The sequence below is a fragment of the Peromyscus leucopus genome, chromosome 7 (genome assembly GCF_004664715.2).
Source record: "Peromyscus leucopus breed LL Stock chromosome 7, UCI_PerLeu_2.1, whole genome shotgun sequence".
Classification (NCBI taxonomy): Eukaryota; Metazoa; Chordata; class Mammalia; order Rodentia; family Cricetidae; genus Peromyscus; species Peromyscus leucopus.
In genome coordinates, this window is record NC_051069.1 from 118,202,782 (window position 1) to 118,217,472 (window position 14,691).

At 42.6% G+C, this 14,691-nt stretch overlaps 1 protein-coding gene across 4 annotated transcripts in view; it reads left to right on the plus strand.

Annotated features, from left to right (window-relative positions):
- Nucleotides 1-14,691, plus strand: part of Fam193a (family with sequence similarity 193 member A) — a 138,148-nt gene that overhangs the window by 115,531 nt on the left and 7,926 nt on the right. For all 4 annotated transcript variants that reach the window (XM_037208168.1, XM_028870795.2, XM_028870793.2 and 1 more), the window contains 3 exons: nt 800-1,030; nt 2,602-3,472; nt 12,832-12,913. In XM_037208168.1, coding sequence (XP_037064063.1) covers nt 800-1,030; nt 2,602-3,472; nt 12,832-12,913 — 1,184 coding nt within the window. The remainder of the gene's footprint in view (nt 1-799; nt 1,031-2,601; nt 3,473-12,831; nt 12,914-14,691) is intronic.

A 14,691-nucleotide genomic window follows, 5' to 3' on the forward strand; every position in this document is an offset into this window, starting at 1 on the left:
AACCCCATTATAGTTTGGCTCATGCAGTCTGTGGATGGTGCTAACCTTCTTGTTGGATGAGTACAAAAGGTATTGGTACACTACATGCTTGTACAACTCTGCAGAGCAGGAATTATATTTATGCAACCCACAGTTCCCCATGGTCCCTAGGAAGGGAAAAAAAGGAATGAAGGTACATACACATTTTGTTTTGTTCTATCTCCATTTCCTAAAATTTGCATGTGATTTTTAATAGTAAGGAATTGGCAGTAGGACTGAGAACCAAGTGTTTTTCCCCTTTGTTTCTCTTTTAACACTAAAGAGAAAAGTAAATATTGAAGAGATACAGTGCAGAGATTTATCAGCATCAAAAGATAATTCCAGAGTCTGGGATTTAGCTCAGTAACTCACTGATAGAGCTCTTGCCTAGCCAGTGCAAAGCCCTGGGTTTGGTCCTCAGCCCTAGTGGTGGGGAAGATAATAATCCCACTATACTAAGTAAAAATAGACATTTTAAATATGTGTGTGTGGTTTGCTTTCAGCTTTAAAAAATCCATTTGTATATATATATATATTACTAGATTTTCACAAATGTATATACCAAGTTGAAAGGTAGTTGCCAAAACTCAACTTTTAGGTTGCATGGTGATAATTAGGCTTTGAGTTTTTCCTTAATTTTTGTTGTACAATGATTATATGCTATTTAAGTAATTTTTTAATTAAATTTAAACAGGTTATTTTTAGAGATAAGTGTTCTGAAATTTGTTCTGTTCAAAGTTGTTGAAACTTGAAGTCTAATTTAGTTATATTCTTACCTTAGCCTCCAGCTGCACCAACAAGTAGAAATTATGCAGAAATGAGGGAAAAACTTCGTTTACGGCTGACCAAGAGGAAGGAAGAACAACCCAAGAAAATGGAACAGATCTCAGAACGGGAGGGTGTAGTTGACCATCGGAGAGTGGAGGATTTGTTACAGTTTATAAACAGCTCAGAGGCCAAGCCAGTTAGTAGTAGTCGGGCAGCCAAAAGAGCAAGGCACAAGCAGAGAAAGGTAAGTGACAGCCCTCTATTTCAGGGCATTCAGGTCCCCATTTCAGAAGGCAGCACTGCTTGACATGCCTGCCTTGGGGTTCTGAGAACCCATCTGTCTCAGCCTCAGTTTTAAAATGTCTTCTCCCTAAATAGTGAGTCTGTAGTAAATTCATGGAGGCTGCCCTGGCCACAGCAGAGCCTCCACCTTTGTGGGCATCTTCTTCCAAAGAGACAGAAGGAAGAGCTTTTGCCATGGGGAGTAGATGGGACTCTCTGAGGTTTAGAAGCTGAGAATAAGGAGATGCCTTTGGTATGAGACTGTGTTTTGGCCTGCAGTGCCTGTATGTGCCTTTCCAAGCAGACCTCCCACATTCTTGTTCTGACCCACAGGCCCATCTACTTGAAAGACAGTTCATAACATCTACATTATAAAGGGTAAGGTTAGACAACTGCCCTTGGTTGGAAACAACTGAGCAATTTTCACCTTGAGAGGGCATAGCATGTCACCAGAAGTAGACATCTACTTGCCCAAGTTCAGGGCTGTGACAGGACTTGGCCCGTGGGTTAGTATCATTAATAAAATGAAATCTAGCCAGACAGTGGCGGTGCACGCCTTTAATCCCAGCACTCGGGAAGCAGAGGCAGGCGGATCTCTGTGAGTTTGAGGCCAGCCTGGGGTCTACAGAGCGAGTTCCAGGACAGGCTCCAAAGCTACACAGAGAAACTGTTTTGCGGAAACTCTTTGTTTCACTTGGTGAAACTTCTTTCTATCAAGTTGGAAGGGTAGAAATGCACTGGGCCATATTTGCTATGTGGTGCTGAACAGTCCTGAAAGCCCTTTGTCCTTGTGCAAGTCAACATACATTGAGACTGTCTGCCAACGTGGGGAGGGATTTTTTTTTTTTCTTAATTTCTGGACACATTTTGTTTGTATCTTGTTTATGCAGTTCCATGTTAGCATCAGCCCTCACCTGGACAGCTAAGTAAGTCAGGAGCTTATGCAGTCAGTAAGCTGATTCCTTGCCTTGCACATAAAGAAGTGGTTGGCTCTCTGGAACAGCTGCTTTGACTGCTCGAAGCAATTAGCTCTTGGTCAGAGGCTGGCAGCTGCCCTGTGCACAGTAAAGCAAGTGTATGCTTCAGTAGGGCGATGAGATCTAACAATTCTATAGGGTGAAATAATTGCAAGTAGGTATGACTAAGTTTTTAGTTGTTACTGTCTCTTTCTTTCTTTTTCTTTTTCTTTTTTTTTCTTTTTTTGGAGCTGAGGACTGAACTCAGGGCCTTGCGCTTGCTAGGCAAGCACTCTACCACTGAGCTAAATCCCCAACCCTGCTGTCTCTTTCTAAGTTTATTTTGCAACATGTGATTGATATCTCAAGTTTCTAGAGTTACTCTTACGTGGAGGGGAGAGATATGTATATAAGTCAAAGGACAACTATTACAGGATGATTTTCCACCATGTGGGGCTTGGTCAAATTCAGATTCATCAGGCAAGTGCCTTTACTTGCTGAGCCATTTTAACAGCCCTGGCAAGTTTTAGAATTCTTACCATGGTTTTAAGCCCTCTTCCCTTTTGTTCATCGACAGCTGGAAGAGAAGGCACGCCTGGAAGCTGAGGCCAGGGCACGGGAGCATCTGCATCATCAGGAGGAGCAAAAGCAGCGGGAAGATGAGGAGGAGGAAGAAGAAGAAGATGAGGAGCAGCGTTTCAAGGAGGAATTTCAGCGGCTTCAGGAGCTTCAGAAATTAAGAGCTGCGAAAAAGAAGAAAAAGGAGCGGCCGAGTAAAGACTGTTCCAAGTTGGACATGCTTGCTAGAAATTTCCAGGCAGCAACAGAGTCTATCTCTAACTCTGAAAACATCCACAATGGCTCAATAGAACAAAGTGAAGAACCAGAAACCTCATCTCACTCCCCTTCCAGACACATGAACCACTCAGAACCTAGGCCAGGGCCTGGAGCCAACGGGGATACTACAGACCCCATGGACCCCAGAGACTCCAAGCTTCTGCTACCCAAGGAAGTCAATGGGAAGCAGCACGAGCCTCTTGCATTTCTCTTGGACATGATGCATCATCACAAGGAGGGAAACAGCAAACAAAAGTTAAAGCAGACCAGCAAGACAAGCAATGAGCCAGCCCGGAAGCCCATGGAGCCTCCCAAAACCGTGGAGGTACAGCCCAAGCCCCGGACCCAGCCTGAATTAAAGCCTAAAGTAGTTGACCTTGCTCTCCTCACAGAGCAGAAGAGAGAGGAGAGGAAGGCCAACAGTAACAACAACAACAAAAAGCAGCTGAGCCACATCAAAGAGGAGAAGCTGAACACTGTTACTCCTGAGCCACCCTCCCCCAGCCAGCTCCTGCAAAATGGCAGGCTGATTCTGGCCAGTTCTCCTCAGCCCAAGGGCAAGAATAAGAAAAATAAAAAGAAGAAAGGAGACAGAACCAGCAGTTCAATTGGTAAATAAAGATCATAAGGGCTAGTACTGTTCTGTGTGTGTGTGAGCTCTCTACAGGTGGGATGTTGCTTATCTGTGACTTTTCCACCAACAATAATAATTGTAGCTGCTACATTATATTTTGAAATAATTTAGACATAAAAAGTGCACAATATTTTATCAATTATTTTGATCTATGGTTAGTTGAATCAATAGGTCAAAACTGGAGGGTAAGGAAGGTGGCAGCTGTAATATCCTCCTCCTGGGTCATCTTGGGATGAGGTAATATTTGCCCATTTTTGCCCATCTTAAAGTTAATAAGTTTTGTTATCTTTGTCACAGTGAGTTCCCATGACACTCCAGTGCATGGTGTGTGTTCTCAGGTGTTCTTGGATAGTGGGAACTTAATCGATTGTTCACATGATTACTCGCTTACATGGGTCTAGAACATTCTTGAAGTAGTTGCAGAATTTTCTGTCCTTATACTCCGGTGAAGTATGAACTTCCTGTTTTGTACATAAAGGTAGCATGCTGCATATTCTTTTGCATTTTTCTGGTTTTTCTTTTTAAACTTCATTTATTCTGGGGAGCACCTTCATATCTGTTCAGAGAACTCTTTTCCTTGTTCTTTACAGTTGTTTGGAATGTGCTGCAATCTCTTCAGCCATTCTCTTTGGGGAACAGTTAATTGGGTTGTTCCCAGAGCTTTATAATCTCACACAGTGCTGTCCACGTCTATCTTCCTGACTGCAGGTGTATCTTTAGGATGCTTGCTCAAAAAAGAGAGTTCTGATCAAATGGCAAGTGCAGGATGCCTCCATATTCTCCCAGCCTGGAGTAGCGTGCTGGGCTTTTTAACTTTTACCAACCCATTACCTGGAATCACTCTTAGGGGTAGTTTTCATAGGCATTTCCATCTAATTTACAGTGAGGTCAGTAAACTTTTACAGAAAGTTTGCTTGTATGCCTTTTTGTAAATTTTCTATTTATATCTTGTTTTCATTAAGAGGTTCTGTTGTTGTGATAGAGCATCATGACCAAAGCAACTTGTGGAGAAATGATTTATTTCATCTTAGAGCTTGTAGTCTGTCATCCTAAAACATGAGGGCTGGAACTCAAGGCAAGAACCTGGAGGCAGAAACTGATGCAGAGGCCATAGAGGAGTGCTGCTTACTGGCTTGCTCCTCATGGTGTGCTGAGCCTGCTTTCTTATAATACCCAGGACCACCATCCTAGGGGTAGCAACATCCACACAATGAACTAGGCCCTCACACATCAATCAAGAAAATGCACTACAGGCTTGCCCACAGGCCAGTCTGGTGGGGTCATTTTCTCAATTGAGATTCCCCTCTTCCAAAATGACTAAACTGTGTCAAGCTGATATAAAACTATCCAACATGTACCTTTTTCTTGTTTTGTTTTGTTTTTTAACTAGAATTTTGTTATTTGTATTTTAAGGAATCTTTACAAACTAGGGATATGAATTTTTCACCTGTGTCCAATGCCACCAAGATTTCCTTCTAGTTCCTAAGTTTATTGTGGAGTTGATTTACTGGGAGGAAGATACACACATTTCTCTCTAGTGTTTGTGTGGTTTCTTTTCCCTCCCTCATATAGATCTTGAATACATTTGGGGTTTATTCTTGGGTATGAAGTGAGGTATGGGTCCATTTTTCTCTTTTCCCAAATGGTTACACAATTGTCTTGAAGCATTTATGAAGAAGCTCATCCTGCCCCTGTGGCCTACGGTGCTGCCCTTCTGCAGCAGGTTTCATATGCTCTGGGTCTGTGTCCAGGCTTAGTGATCCATCCTGCGTTTATTGCTCTGAACTATTATTTTTAGATTCTCTCTGTATTTTACGGGCTCTTCTTACCTCTTTGGTTTTTGGGTGTTTTTTTTTTGGTTTTGTTTTTTGTTTTGTTTTGTTTTGTTCTGTTTTGTTCGGTTTGTTGTTTTTTTGTTTAGTTTACTTTTGTTTTGTTTCTTCAAGACAAGGTTTCTCTGTGTAGTTTTGGTACCTGTCCTGGATCTTGCTCTGTAGACCAGGCTGGCCTCACATGTGCCACCACTGCCTGGTTATTGGGGGGAGGGGGGAGCAAATTATGCCACTCTTCTGTATGACTTACAGTGTGTGGAAATGTGGGTTAAGGTAGTGTAACTATAAAGTACATACTGCATTTTGAAACAATTTTAAGAAATATCTCCATGTATTTATTTTTCAGTGCTAAGATTAAAACTCATAGCTTGTGCATGTCAAAAAGGCAGCTTACCTCTGAGCTACATCCTTTACCATAATACAGTTTATATATTAATTACAATGTAATGTAATACGTTTCTTTTTAAGTTTTAAAATCTGACTCCTAAAAATATATGTGGCTCAAATTGTATTCCTGTTAGCCAGTGCAGCCTAACTGGTTGGTTATGTGAAACTGTGTTTTTTTTTTTTTTTTTTTTTTGGGGGGGGGTGTTTGTACATCACATCCTTTGCTTTACAAAATTGCTTCACTGTCAAGTCTTGTCAGTCACTGGAGTTTACTGGAGTAGGTATATCATGTGTCTGTAGACAGGGAGGGATGACTGATGTGCACTCCCCCTACTCAGTGTGTGTGTGTGTGTGTGTGTGTGTGTGTGTGTGTGTGTGTGTGTGTGTGTGTATGTGTGTGGTGTTGTTGTTACTGCTGCTGTTTGGTTTGTGTGGTTTGTGTTTTGCTTTTTATTTTATTTTATTTTTTTCAGCTAGGGTCTCATGTAATCCAAGATAACCTCCAGCTCCCATTGTATCGCTTAGGGTAACCTTGCACTTCTGATTCTTCTGATTTAACCTTCCAAATACTAGAATTATAAATGTGTGCTACCACTCCCATTTTATGCAGTAGTGGGAATTGAACATGGGGCTTTGTGGCAAGCCCTCTACTAACTAGATACGTAGACAGAGTTTCTCTGTAGACCTGGCTGTCTTAGAACTCTAGGTAGACCAGGCTGGCCTTGAACTCAGAGATCCCATGCCTCTCTGCTTCCCAAGTGCTGGGACTAAAAGTGTGTGTCATCATACCTGGCTCTTTGGTTATTGCTATTATATCTTTATCTGGTCTTGGTATCAAGGTGATACTGGACTCAGAAGAGTTTGGAAGCCTTACTTTTCTGTTTTATGAAATAATTTAAATAGTGTTGTGTGGTGATATATTGTGTACCCTAATAAAATTTGCCTGAAGATCAGAGAACAGAACAAGCCACTAGATTAAACAGAGGCCAGGCATTGGTGGCCTCTAATCCTAGGCCTTTAATTTTAGCATTTGGGAGGCAGAGATCTGTCTGAATCTCTGTGAGTTCAAAGCAACCCTGGATTGTTTGAAATTGACTCAGTCTAGGAGAGAAACAGAGCCAGGCACACACCTTTAATGTGTGGCACACACCTTTAATCCTAGCACTTGGGACACAGAGATCTGTCTGGATCTCTGTGAATTCAAAGCCACCCTGGACTACATGAGATTGACTTAGTGTAGGAGAGAAACAGAGCCAGACACTGTTGGCCCACAACTTTAATCCCAGTATTTGGGAAGCACAGGGCCTTTAATGGCTGGTTGGAAAAAGATATATAAGGCGGAGGAGACGGGAACTAGAAGCCTTTTCCACTGAGGAAGCTTATTCAGCCAGAGGCTTATCTGCTGAAGCTTTTTTAGGTTGAGGAATTGGTGAGGCGAGGTAAGAGGTGGCTGTGGCTTGTTCCTTTGTCTCTCTGTTCTTTCAACATTTACCCCAATATTTCTGGTTTGAGGTTTTTATTAAGAGACCATTTAGAGGGGCTGGAGAGATGGCTCAGAGGTTAAGAGCACTGCTTGTTCTTCCAAAGGTCCTGAGTTCAATTCCCAGCAACCACATGGTGGCTCACAACCATCTGTAATGAGATCTGGTGCCCTCTTCTGGCTTGCAGGGATATGTGCAGACAGAACACTGTATACATATAAATAAATAAATCTTTAAAAAAAAAGAGAGAGACCATTTAGAGATTCGTGTTACATCATTGGCATTAATTCTTCTTTGAAGTTTAGATATAATTCTACTACAATTCCATCAAGTCCTGGGCCTTTTCTAATGTGGGAAGCATTTCCCAATTTAGTGGATGGAGGTTTAAAACTAGATCCTTAAGATTTTCTGTAATTTGCTTATTTCTGTTACAGTGTCATCTCCCTTTTCGTTTTGTTCTTTTTTTCTGTTTGTTTTGTTTTGTTTTTCAAGACAGGGTTTCTCTGTGTAGCTTTGGAGCCTGTCCTGGAACTCGCTCTGTAGACCAGGCTGGCCTTGACCTCACAGAGGTCCACCTGCCTCTGCCTTCCAAGTACTGGGATTAAAGGTGTGTGCCACCCACCACCTAGCTTTCTTTTCATTTCTAAATTTTACTAATTTGTGTCTTTTCTCAGGCTGGCCTCAGGGATTCGCCTACCTCTGTCTTCCCTCCTGAGTGCTATAATTAAAGGCATGTATAACCATGCCCAGCTTGATTTTAATTTTTTTTTATGTGTATGGATGTTTTGCCTGTGTGCATGCCTGGTACCTGTGGAGGAAGGAGGAGTGTCAAGTTGGAACTAGAGTTACAGATGGTAATGAGCTGCTGTGTGGGTACTGGGAATTAAACCTGAATTCTCTGGAAGGGTAGCCAGCGCTTCTAACCACTTAGCTATATCTCCAGCCTTTGGGGTTCTTGTTTGTTGGGGGGGAGGGGGGGGTTCGTTTCTTTCGTTGTTGGTTGGTTGGTTGTTGAGACAAGGTCTCATGTAGTTCTGGCTAGCCTGGAGAGGTCTGCCTGCTCCTTCGTACCAGCACCTCTAGTTGTCTTCTCTACTGAAACAGTTTTCCTGAAGTGGTTGAAGTGTTTCTACATTAACTGAGAAGCTGGCTCTAGGGCTAAGGTTTAGATATTCCATTGAATCCTAGGACAGAAGCCAGTGATTCTTCAATTTCTTGAATGTGTTTATGAGGAAAGGATGTTGAAATTTATTGAGGTTTTTCTTGCACCTGCTGTGGTAATTATGATCTTTCTCCTCTGGTCTGTTCATAATAGTGTTATTGTTCTAGTTTCCTAACAATAAACCAACCCAACCTTAAAGTCCTGTAACTACCACTTGCCTGTTTGTTGTTACTTTATTGTCTTGATATTCATGGGTCGGTAACTTTCCCTTTTTTGCTGTTTTTTTAATTACTTTTCTGTATTTGCACAGGATGGGGTGGGAGTGTCAATCTTCATAAAAGGAATTAGAGAGCTTTTTTAGTTTTCTTATTTCAGTTCTGAATACCTTCAGGCTGCATTGAAACTGTTAAGGCTTTAGAAGCTTAGCAGCATTCTGTCTGTCCCTACGGAAATCTTATATTTCTTCATGTGATGACATTAATTTTGGATAACTACTTTTCTTTAATAAATTTCCCTTTTCAGCTAAAATTTCAAATTTTGTATACAATGTCTGCAAAGTATATTAACATTTGTTTGATTGCTCAGGACAGGTGCTTATGTGGCCCATATTGTATAGCCAAGGCTGAACTTGTACTCCTGATCTGTGACCCGAACACTTACACCTCGTTTTTCCTTGCCATTTCTCACTCTGTGTTGTGATTTTGCTTAAGTTAGTAATCTGTGCCTTCTGTTAGGTTTTGTTGTTGCTTTAACTCACATTTTCCTTTTTTCCTCTATAATTTTCTGCTTTTACCTTTATTTTTTCTTTTCTTTTCTTTTTTCTTTTTTTGCTGTTGTTTTTGAGACAGGGTTTCTCTGTGTAGCTTTGCGCCTTTCCTGGATCTCACTCTGTAGACCATGCTGGCCTCGAACTCACAGAGTTCCGCCTGCCTCTGCCTCCCGAGTGCTGGGATTAAAGGCATGCACTACTACCGCCCGGCTACCTTTATGTTTTCTATGTGATTTTGTTTTGTTGTTTGTTATTTTGCTGTTCATTGTCTAGCTTTTTAATTTAGAAATTTAGTTTGGTGACAGGTGCCTTTAATCCTAGCACTCCAGAAGCAAAAAAAAAAAAAGCAAGTGCATCTCTGAGTTCAAGGACAGCCAGGTCTATGTGGAGAGAATGTCTCAAGAAGAAAGAAATTTAGTTTGTTTTCATCCCTCTTCCATCTTTATTGATAAAAGTGTTTGGAGTATTCCTCTGGTCATTACTTTAATTGGATCCCCAAAAGTCTTTTTTTAAGAAAAGGTCTTATAAGGGAGCTCAAGCTTGCTGCACATTTGTATGTTGTCCAGCTGGCTTTTATCTCTGCTGTCACCACCTTCTCCTGAGTGCTGGGACCACAGGCTAGTGTCCCTACGCTTAGCACTGTGGTCTTAGAGGTAATTTTTTCCTCAGTTGTTTAGGAATTCTCTGTTTTCCAATTGTTAGCTTTGTGTGTGTATGGTTTCTCTCTCCTTTCACCTGGTAAGATATTGACTGCTTGAGTCTCTAGGTGGTAGGGCTATTTGTTGTTCATTTCTTTCTTTTTGTTTGTTTGTTTTTGTTTTTGTTTTTTTTTTTTTCAAGACAGGGTTTCTCTGTGTAGCTTTGCACCTTTCCTGGATCTTGCTCTGTAGATCAGGCTGGCCTCGAACTCACAAAGTTCTGCCTGGCTCTGCCTCCCGAGTGCTGGGATTAAAGGCGTGCGCCACCATCACCTGGCTGTTGTTCATTTCTAAGTGTTCTGCTCCTGCCTAGTCATGGCTTACAGTGTTTGGACATTTCTCTATCCTGAAATATCCAGATCACTGCATTGCAACCTAATGTACAGCTTTCTATTATTAGAACAGAGTACTTGAGATGATCAACTTCTAAAGAGGGAAGGTTTATTTTGCTCTCAGCTTTGATGATTTTAGTCTCTTGTCAGTTAGGCCCATTGCTTTGGGGGCCTGAGGTGAGGTAGCACATGATGGCAGGTAAAAATCAGTTCAACTTAACAATGACTAGGAGGCAGAGGGGGGAGAAGTAAAGAGCCACTGTGCCCTTCAAGAATGTATCCCCCAGTGATCTAACTTCTTTCCTGAAGTCCCCACCTCCATAGTTTCCATTACCTTCCAGTAGCCCCACAGACTTTGTGGGACCCCTGCATCCCTAACTAGAGCGAGCTGGTATATGTCAGCTTTTATGAATGCCTCATGTGAACTTGAGATACGGATGGATTTCTACCTTATGGTATTTGTGATACATTAATTACTTACACTGAAAGCACTCTGCCACTAAGATGCATCTCCACTTTTTTTTTTGTGGGGAGTGGGGGCTGTCGGCACATTTTGCTAAGTTGTCCAGGTTAGCATCAACCTTGAAAGTCCTTTTGCCTTAACCCCCTGAATAACTAGAATTACAAGGATACACTACCACATAGCTCCCAAGGTTAGCCCAGGCTATATAATGGGACCTATCAGGGATTGGGGTGGGGGAGAAAAGAATTTTTTTCGGTGAATTAACGCCACTCACATTTGTTATAATAACTTTATAGTTGGCCTCAATCTTATCACTGTCTTGTAATTACTTTGAGTACCTTTGTATGTGCTATTTTCTTCTCTATGATATTTTCTTCAACAATTTTATTTCTAAATATATTTGGCACTTAGAAAAAATTGAGAATTTGTACTCGTTTGTCTTAATCTTTTTTTTTCTGTTGCTATAACAACATTTGGGAGAAAATAAAAGGGGTTTAGTTTCGCTCAATTCTAGAGGCTGAGAAGTACAAGATCCAGCAGCTGCATCTATTGTAGGCCTTGTGCTACCTCTAGGGAGAGCAGGAAAGTCCTAAGAAAAGACACTGGGTTCTTAGGCAGATGGAGGGATGGCCTGCTTTAGAACATACATACAACCTTGTGTGTGTGTGTGTGTGTGTGTCTGTCTGTCTGTCTGTCTGTCTGTCTGTCTGTCTGCCTGCTGGTATCAGCAGAAGCCAGAAGAGGGCATTGGATCCCCTGAAGCTAGAGTTACAGGCATCTATGAGCTGCTTGACATGGATGCTTGGATTTGAACTGGCATCTCATGGAAAGGCAACAAGAGCCATTTCTCCAGCCCCTAGAACACGCACTCTTGATAAATAATCTGGGTTCTTGAGAGAGGAAGCTCTGCCCTCTAGGCCCTACCTCCTAGTTCTGCTATACAAGTTTGATAAATACTGCACAAACACTCCTCAACTAAGCTACTTTCTCAGCCTGAGACTGCTAATTCTGCTTAGGAAAGCATGTGGTAGACACTGTAGTACTGCACCTGCACTGCTGGGCGGGCTCAGTGTGTGTTGTGATTGCTCCTGTCCTGAGGCTCAGAAAAGACTACTGAGCTACATTCCTCACATACCTGCAACATGTCTTCCCCAGACAGGGCCAGAGTTCTGTTGTCTCTTACGGTTTGTCTTTGCTTTTGATTATTATTATTATTCTCTTTACAGTTACTGATTTTGGGGGCACATTAACATGCTACAGTGCAAGTATAGAGGTCAGTAGGTGGCTCACAGGAGTTGGTTCTCTCCTGCAACATTATTGCAGGAATCCATCTAAGGCAGTCAGAACTTGGCAACAAGTGCTTTTCTCAATAAGCCGTCTCATTGGCCCTGTTTTTCCTTGTCTTTCCTTAAGATAGGTTTTGATGTCACCCAGGCTATAATGACTAAAATAACAGGTCTCCACTGCCATGCCAACTTGTGCTTTTCGTTCCTCCTGCTTGAATCTTTAGGGTCTGGTTGGGGTACAGCCCTGAGCAGGTGTCCAGAGCCTCCTGTGAATCCTTGGCTGCCTTTCCTTGTCTTTCCCTTCCGAGTTTAGATACTCAGAGGCCCTCTCCTGAGCCACTCCCAGTCCTCGGTGCTCTAATCACGTGAGTTGCCACAATGGCAGCTGCTATTAGGCAAGTGAGATGTGCCTTAATTATGACACTGTGGAAATGTCCTATGATTGACAGAACGAGGGAGACATCACTTTTAACAAAGAAGTGTGAACTGCCTCTCCCTTTACATTTTAATTGGTACTGCATACTTGGAACTTTGAGCCAAGCTTGGGGAAAGGACTCAATGTCCAGTTAGACCTGGGCATAATAGGGGAGAAAAGTTGAAATTCTCAAACATGGCTGAGATTCTGGGACGTAGAATGTCCCTCAATTAATGACCCTCTGGTGCCTTGCAAAGTAAAGCAGGGCTGCACTCTTGATTTGGGAAGGCCTAAGTTCTGAGTAAAGGTTTCCTTCCAGTGGATCTTTTTGATTGGTCCCTAAAGCAATAATGGCTTAGTTCCGCAGATGAGTGAGTGGTTCTAGATATTCACGAGAGCAATGTGCCCTCCTCGCCTTTTGTGGCATCTTGCCTTACACTCTGTGGGATGTTTATTCTGGTGAGATGGCCACTCTGATAATGTGCTGTGTCTCCTTTCCTTCACTTGACAGATGATGTTTTCCTGCCTAAAGACATCGACCTGGACAGTGTGGATATGGATGAGACTGAGAGGGAGGTGGAGTATTTCAAAAGGTAACATGAGGCTTGCGTGTCAGGACATTGTTGGGTTCCTGGTTGCCAAGCTTATCTGGGTTTCCTGTTCCTGTGACCCTCCTGTGAAATTTCTGTCACCCTGGATGAATATCATGAATAGGCCAAATAGCAAACAGCCCCACTCTATCCCCCACCCCATGCCACCCATACACCTGCCATACATACATACCTCATTCTCCCTCGATTCTTTTCTTTTCTCTATGTTGATACTGGTGGTTCCCTTGGTGGGCCTGAATCAGCAGGCTCAGTTAACCTAGACCCTCCCCAAACCTGCTGCTTCTGATTCTGGCCACCTGTGTTTCTGAATGCCTTGCAGATAACTCTCATATACATGTGCATTTGAGCGTACTAACATAGCCTTCTTTAAGAAGAAAAGTAGCATTGAAGATACTGGCAGCTTTTCTGGTGGCAAACCTGATTAACCTGATTGGGACCATATTTAAGGATGCTTCATTTACTGTTGAAACCAAGGGTTTCTCTTTGTAGCAGCTCTGATTGTCCTAGAACTCACTCTGTAGACCAGGCTGGCCTCAAACTCACAGAGATCTGCCTGACTCTGCCTCCTGAATGCTGAGATTAAAGGCATATGCCACCACTGCCAGCGGCTTAAGTATATTTATATAGAGTCCAAAAGAGCTTGTAAGCAAATTAATTGACTCTTATTTTTTCAGTGTTTTGTTTGTTTTGTTTGTTTTTAACGACAAGGCCTCCTGTAGTCCAGGCTGGCCTCAAACTCTCTATGTAGCTACTGCTTCTACCTCCTTAATGGTAGGATTACAAGTATACGTTACCATGTCTCACTTAAATTATTAAAGTGTCTGAGCAGGCGGTGGTGGTGCACTCCTTTAATCCCAGCACTCGGGAGGCAGAGGTAGGCGGATCTCTGTGAGTTTGAGGCCAGCCTGGTCTCCAAAGCAAGTTCCAGGAAAGGCGCAAAGCTACACAGATAAACCCTGTCTCGAAAAACAAAAAATAATAATAATAATAATAATAATAAAGTGTCTGGGCAAGGTTGTTAGATACAAAGTCAATACAGGGGATTCCACTTTGATGTAATGAACTATATGGAGCTCCAGAGGGACCACATAACGGATCTGCATTCTGAAACTTTGAACTTTAGCATCCCTGCTGGATTTGACCCTAGGTGGGGAAGGGGAGCTAAAGCTGTTAAGTTCCTTGCTGTCCTGGCATCTGTCCCCAGGTTCTTGTGGCCAGGAATGTAGGCTGGTGTGAAACCGGTCACCAAACAAATGCCCTGCTGCTAAGCTGCTTCTCCAGCCCCACGTTTAAGGCAGGATCTTAAGTTTCTCAGGCAGGCCTTGAACTTCCTGCCTCAGACTCCAGCATGCCTTAGTTTATAGGTGCTCCACCACCAGTCCCATAGCCGCCTGTGTTCCTGGCCTCAAATGTCTAGGAACAGATGGATGACAGAAGAGCAAGGAACTAAAGCCAAAGCTAAAAGCTGGGAATTATGATGCATTCCTGTAGTTCCAGCTACCTCTACCTGGAAAGCTGAGATAAGGTGGTGATAAATTGGAGGCTAGCCTTGATTAAACAGTGAAAACCTTTCTCCAAAAATAGACACAGGGGATAGAGAGACGGATGACTCATCCATTAAGAGCTCATAGTACTCTAGCCCAGAGACCAAGTTCAGTTCTCAGCATTCACGTCAGTAGCTCAAAGCTGCTCTGGGAGACCTCTTCTCTCCTCTGGGCGACCTCTTTTCTCCTCTGGGCATCTGTACTCGTATGTATATA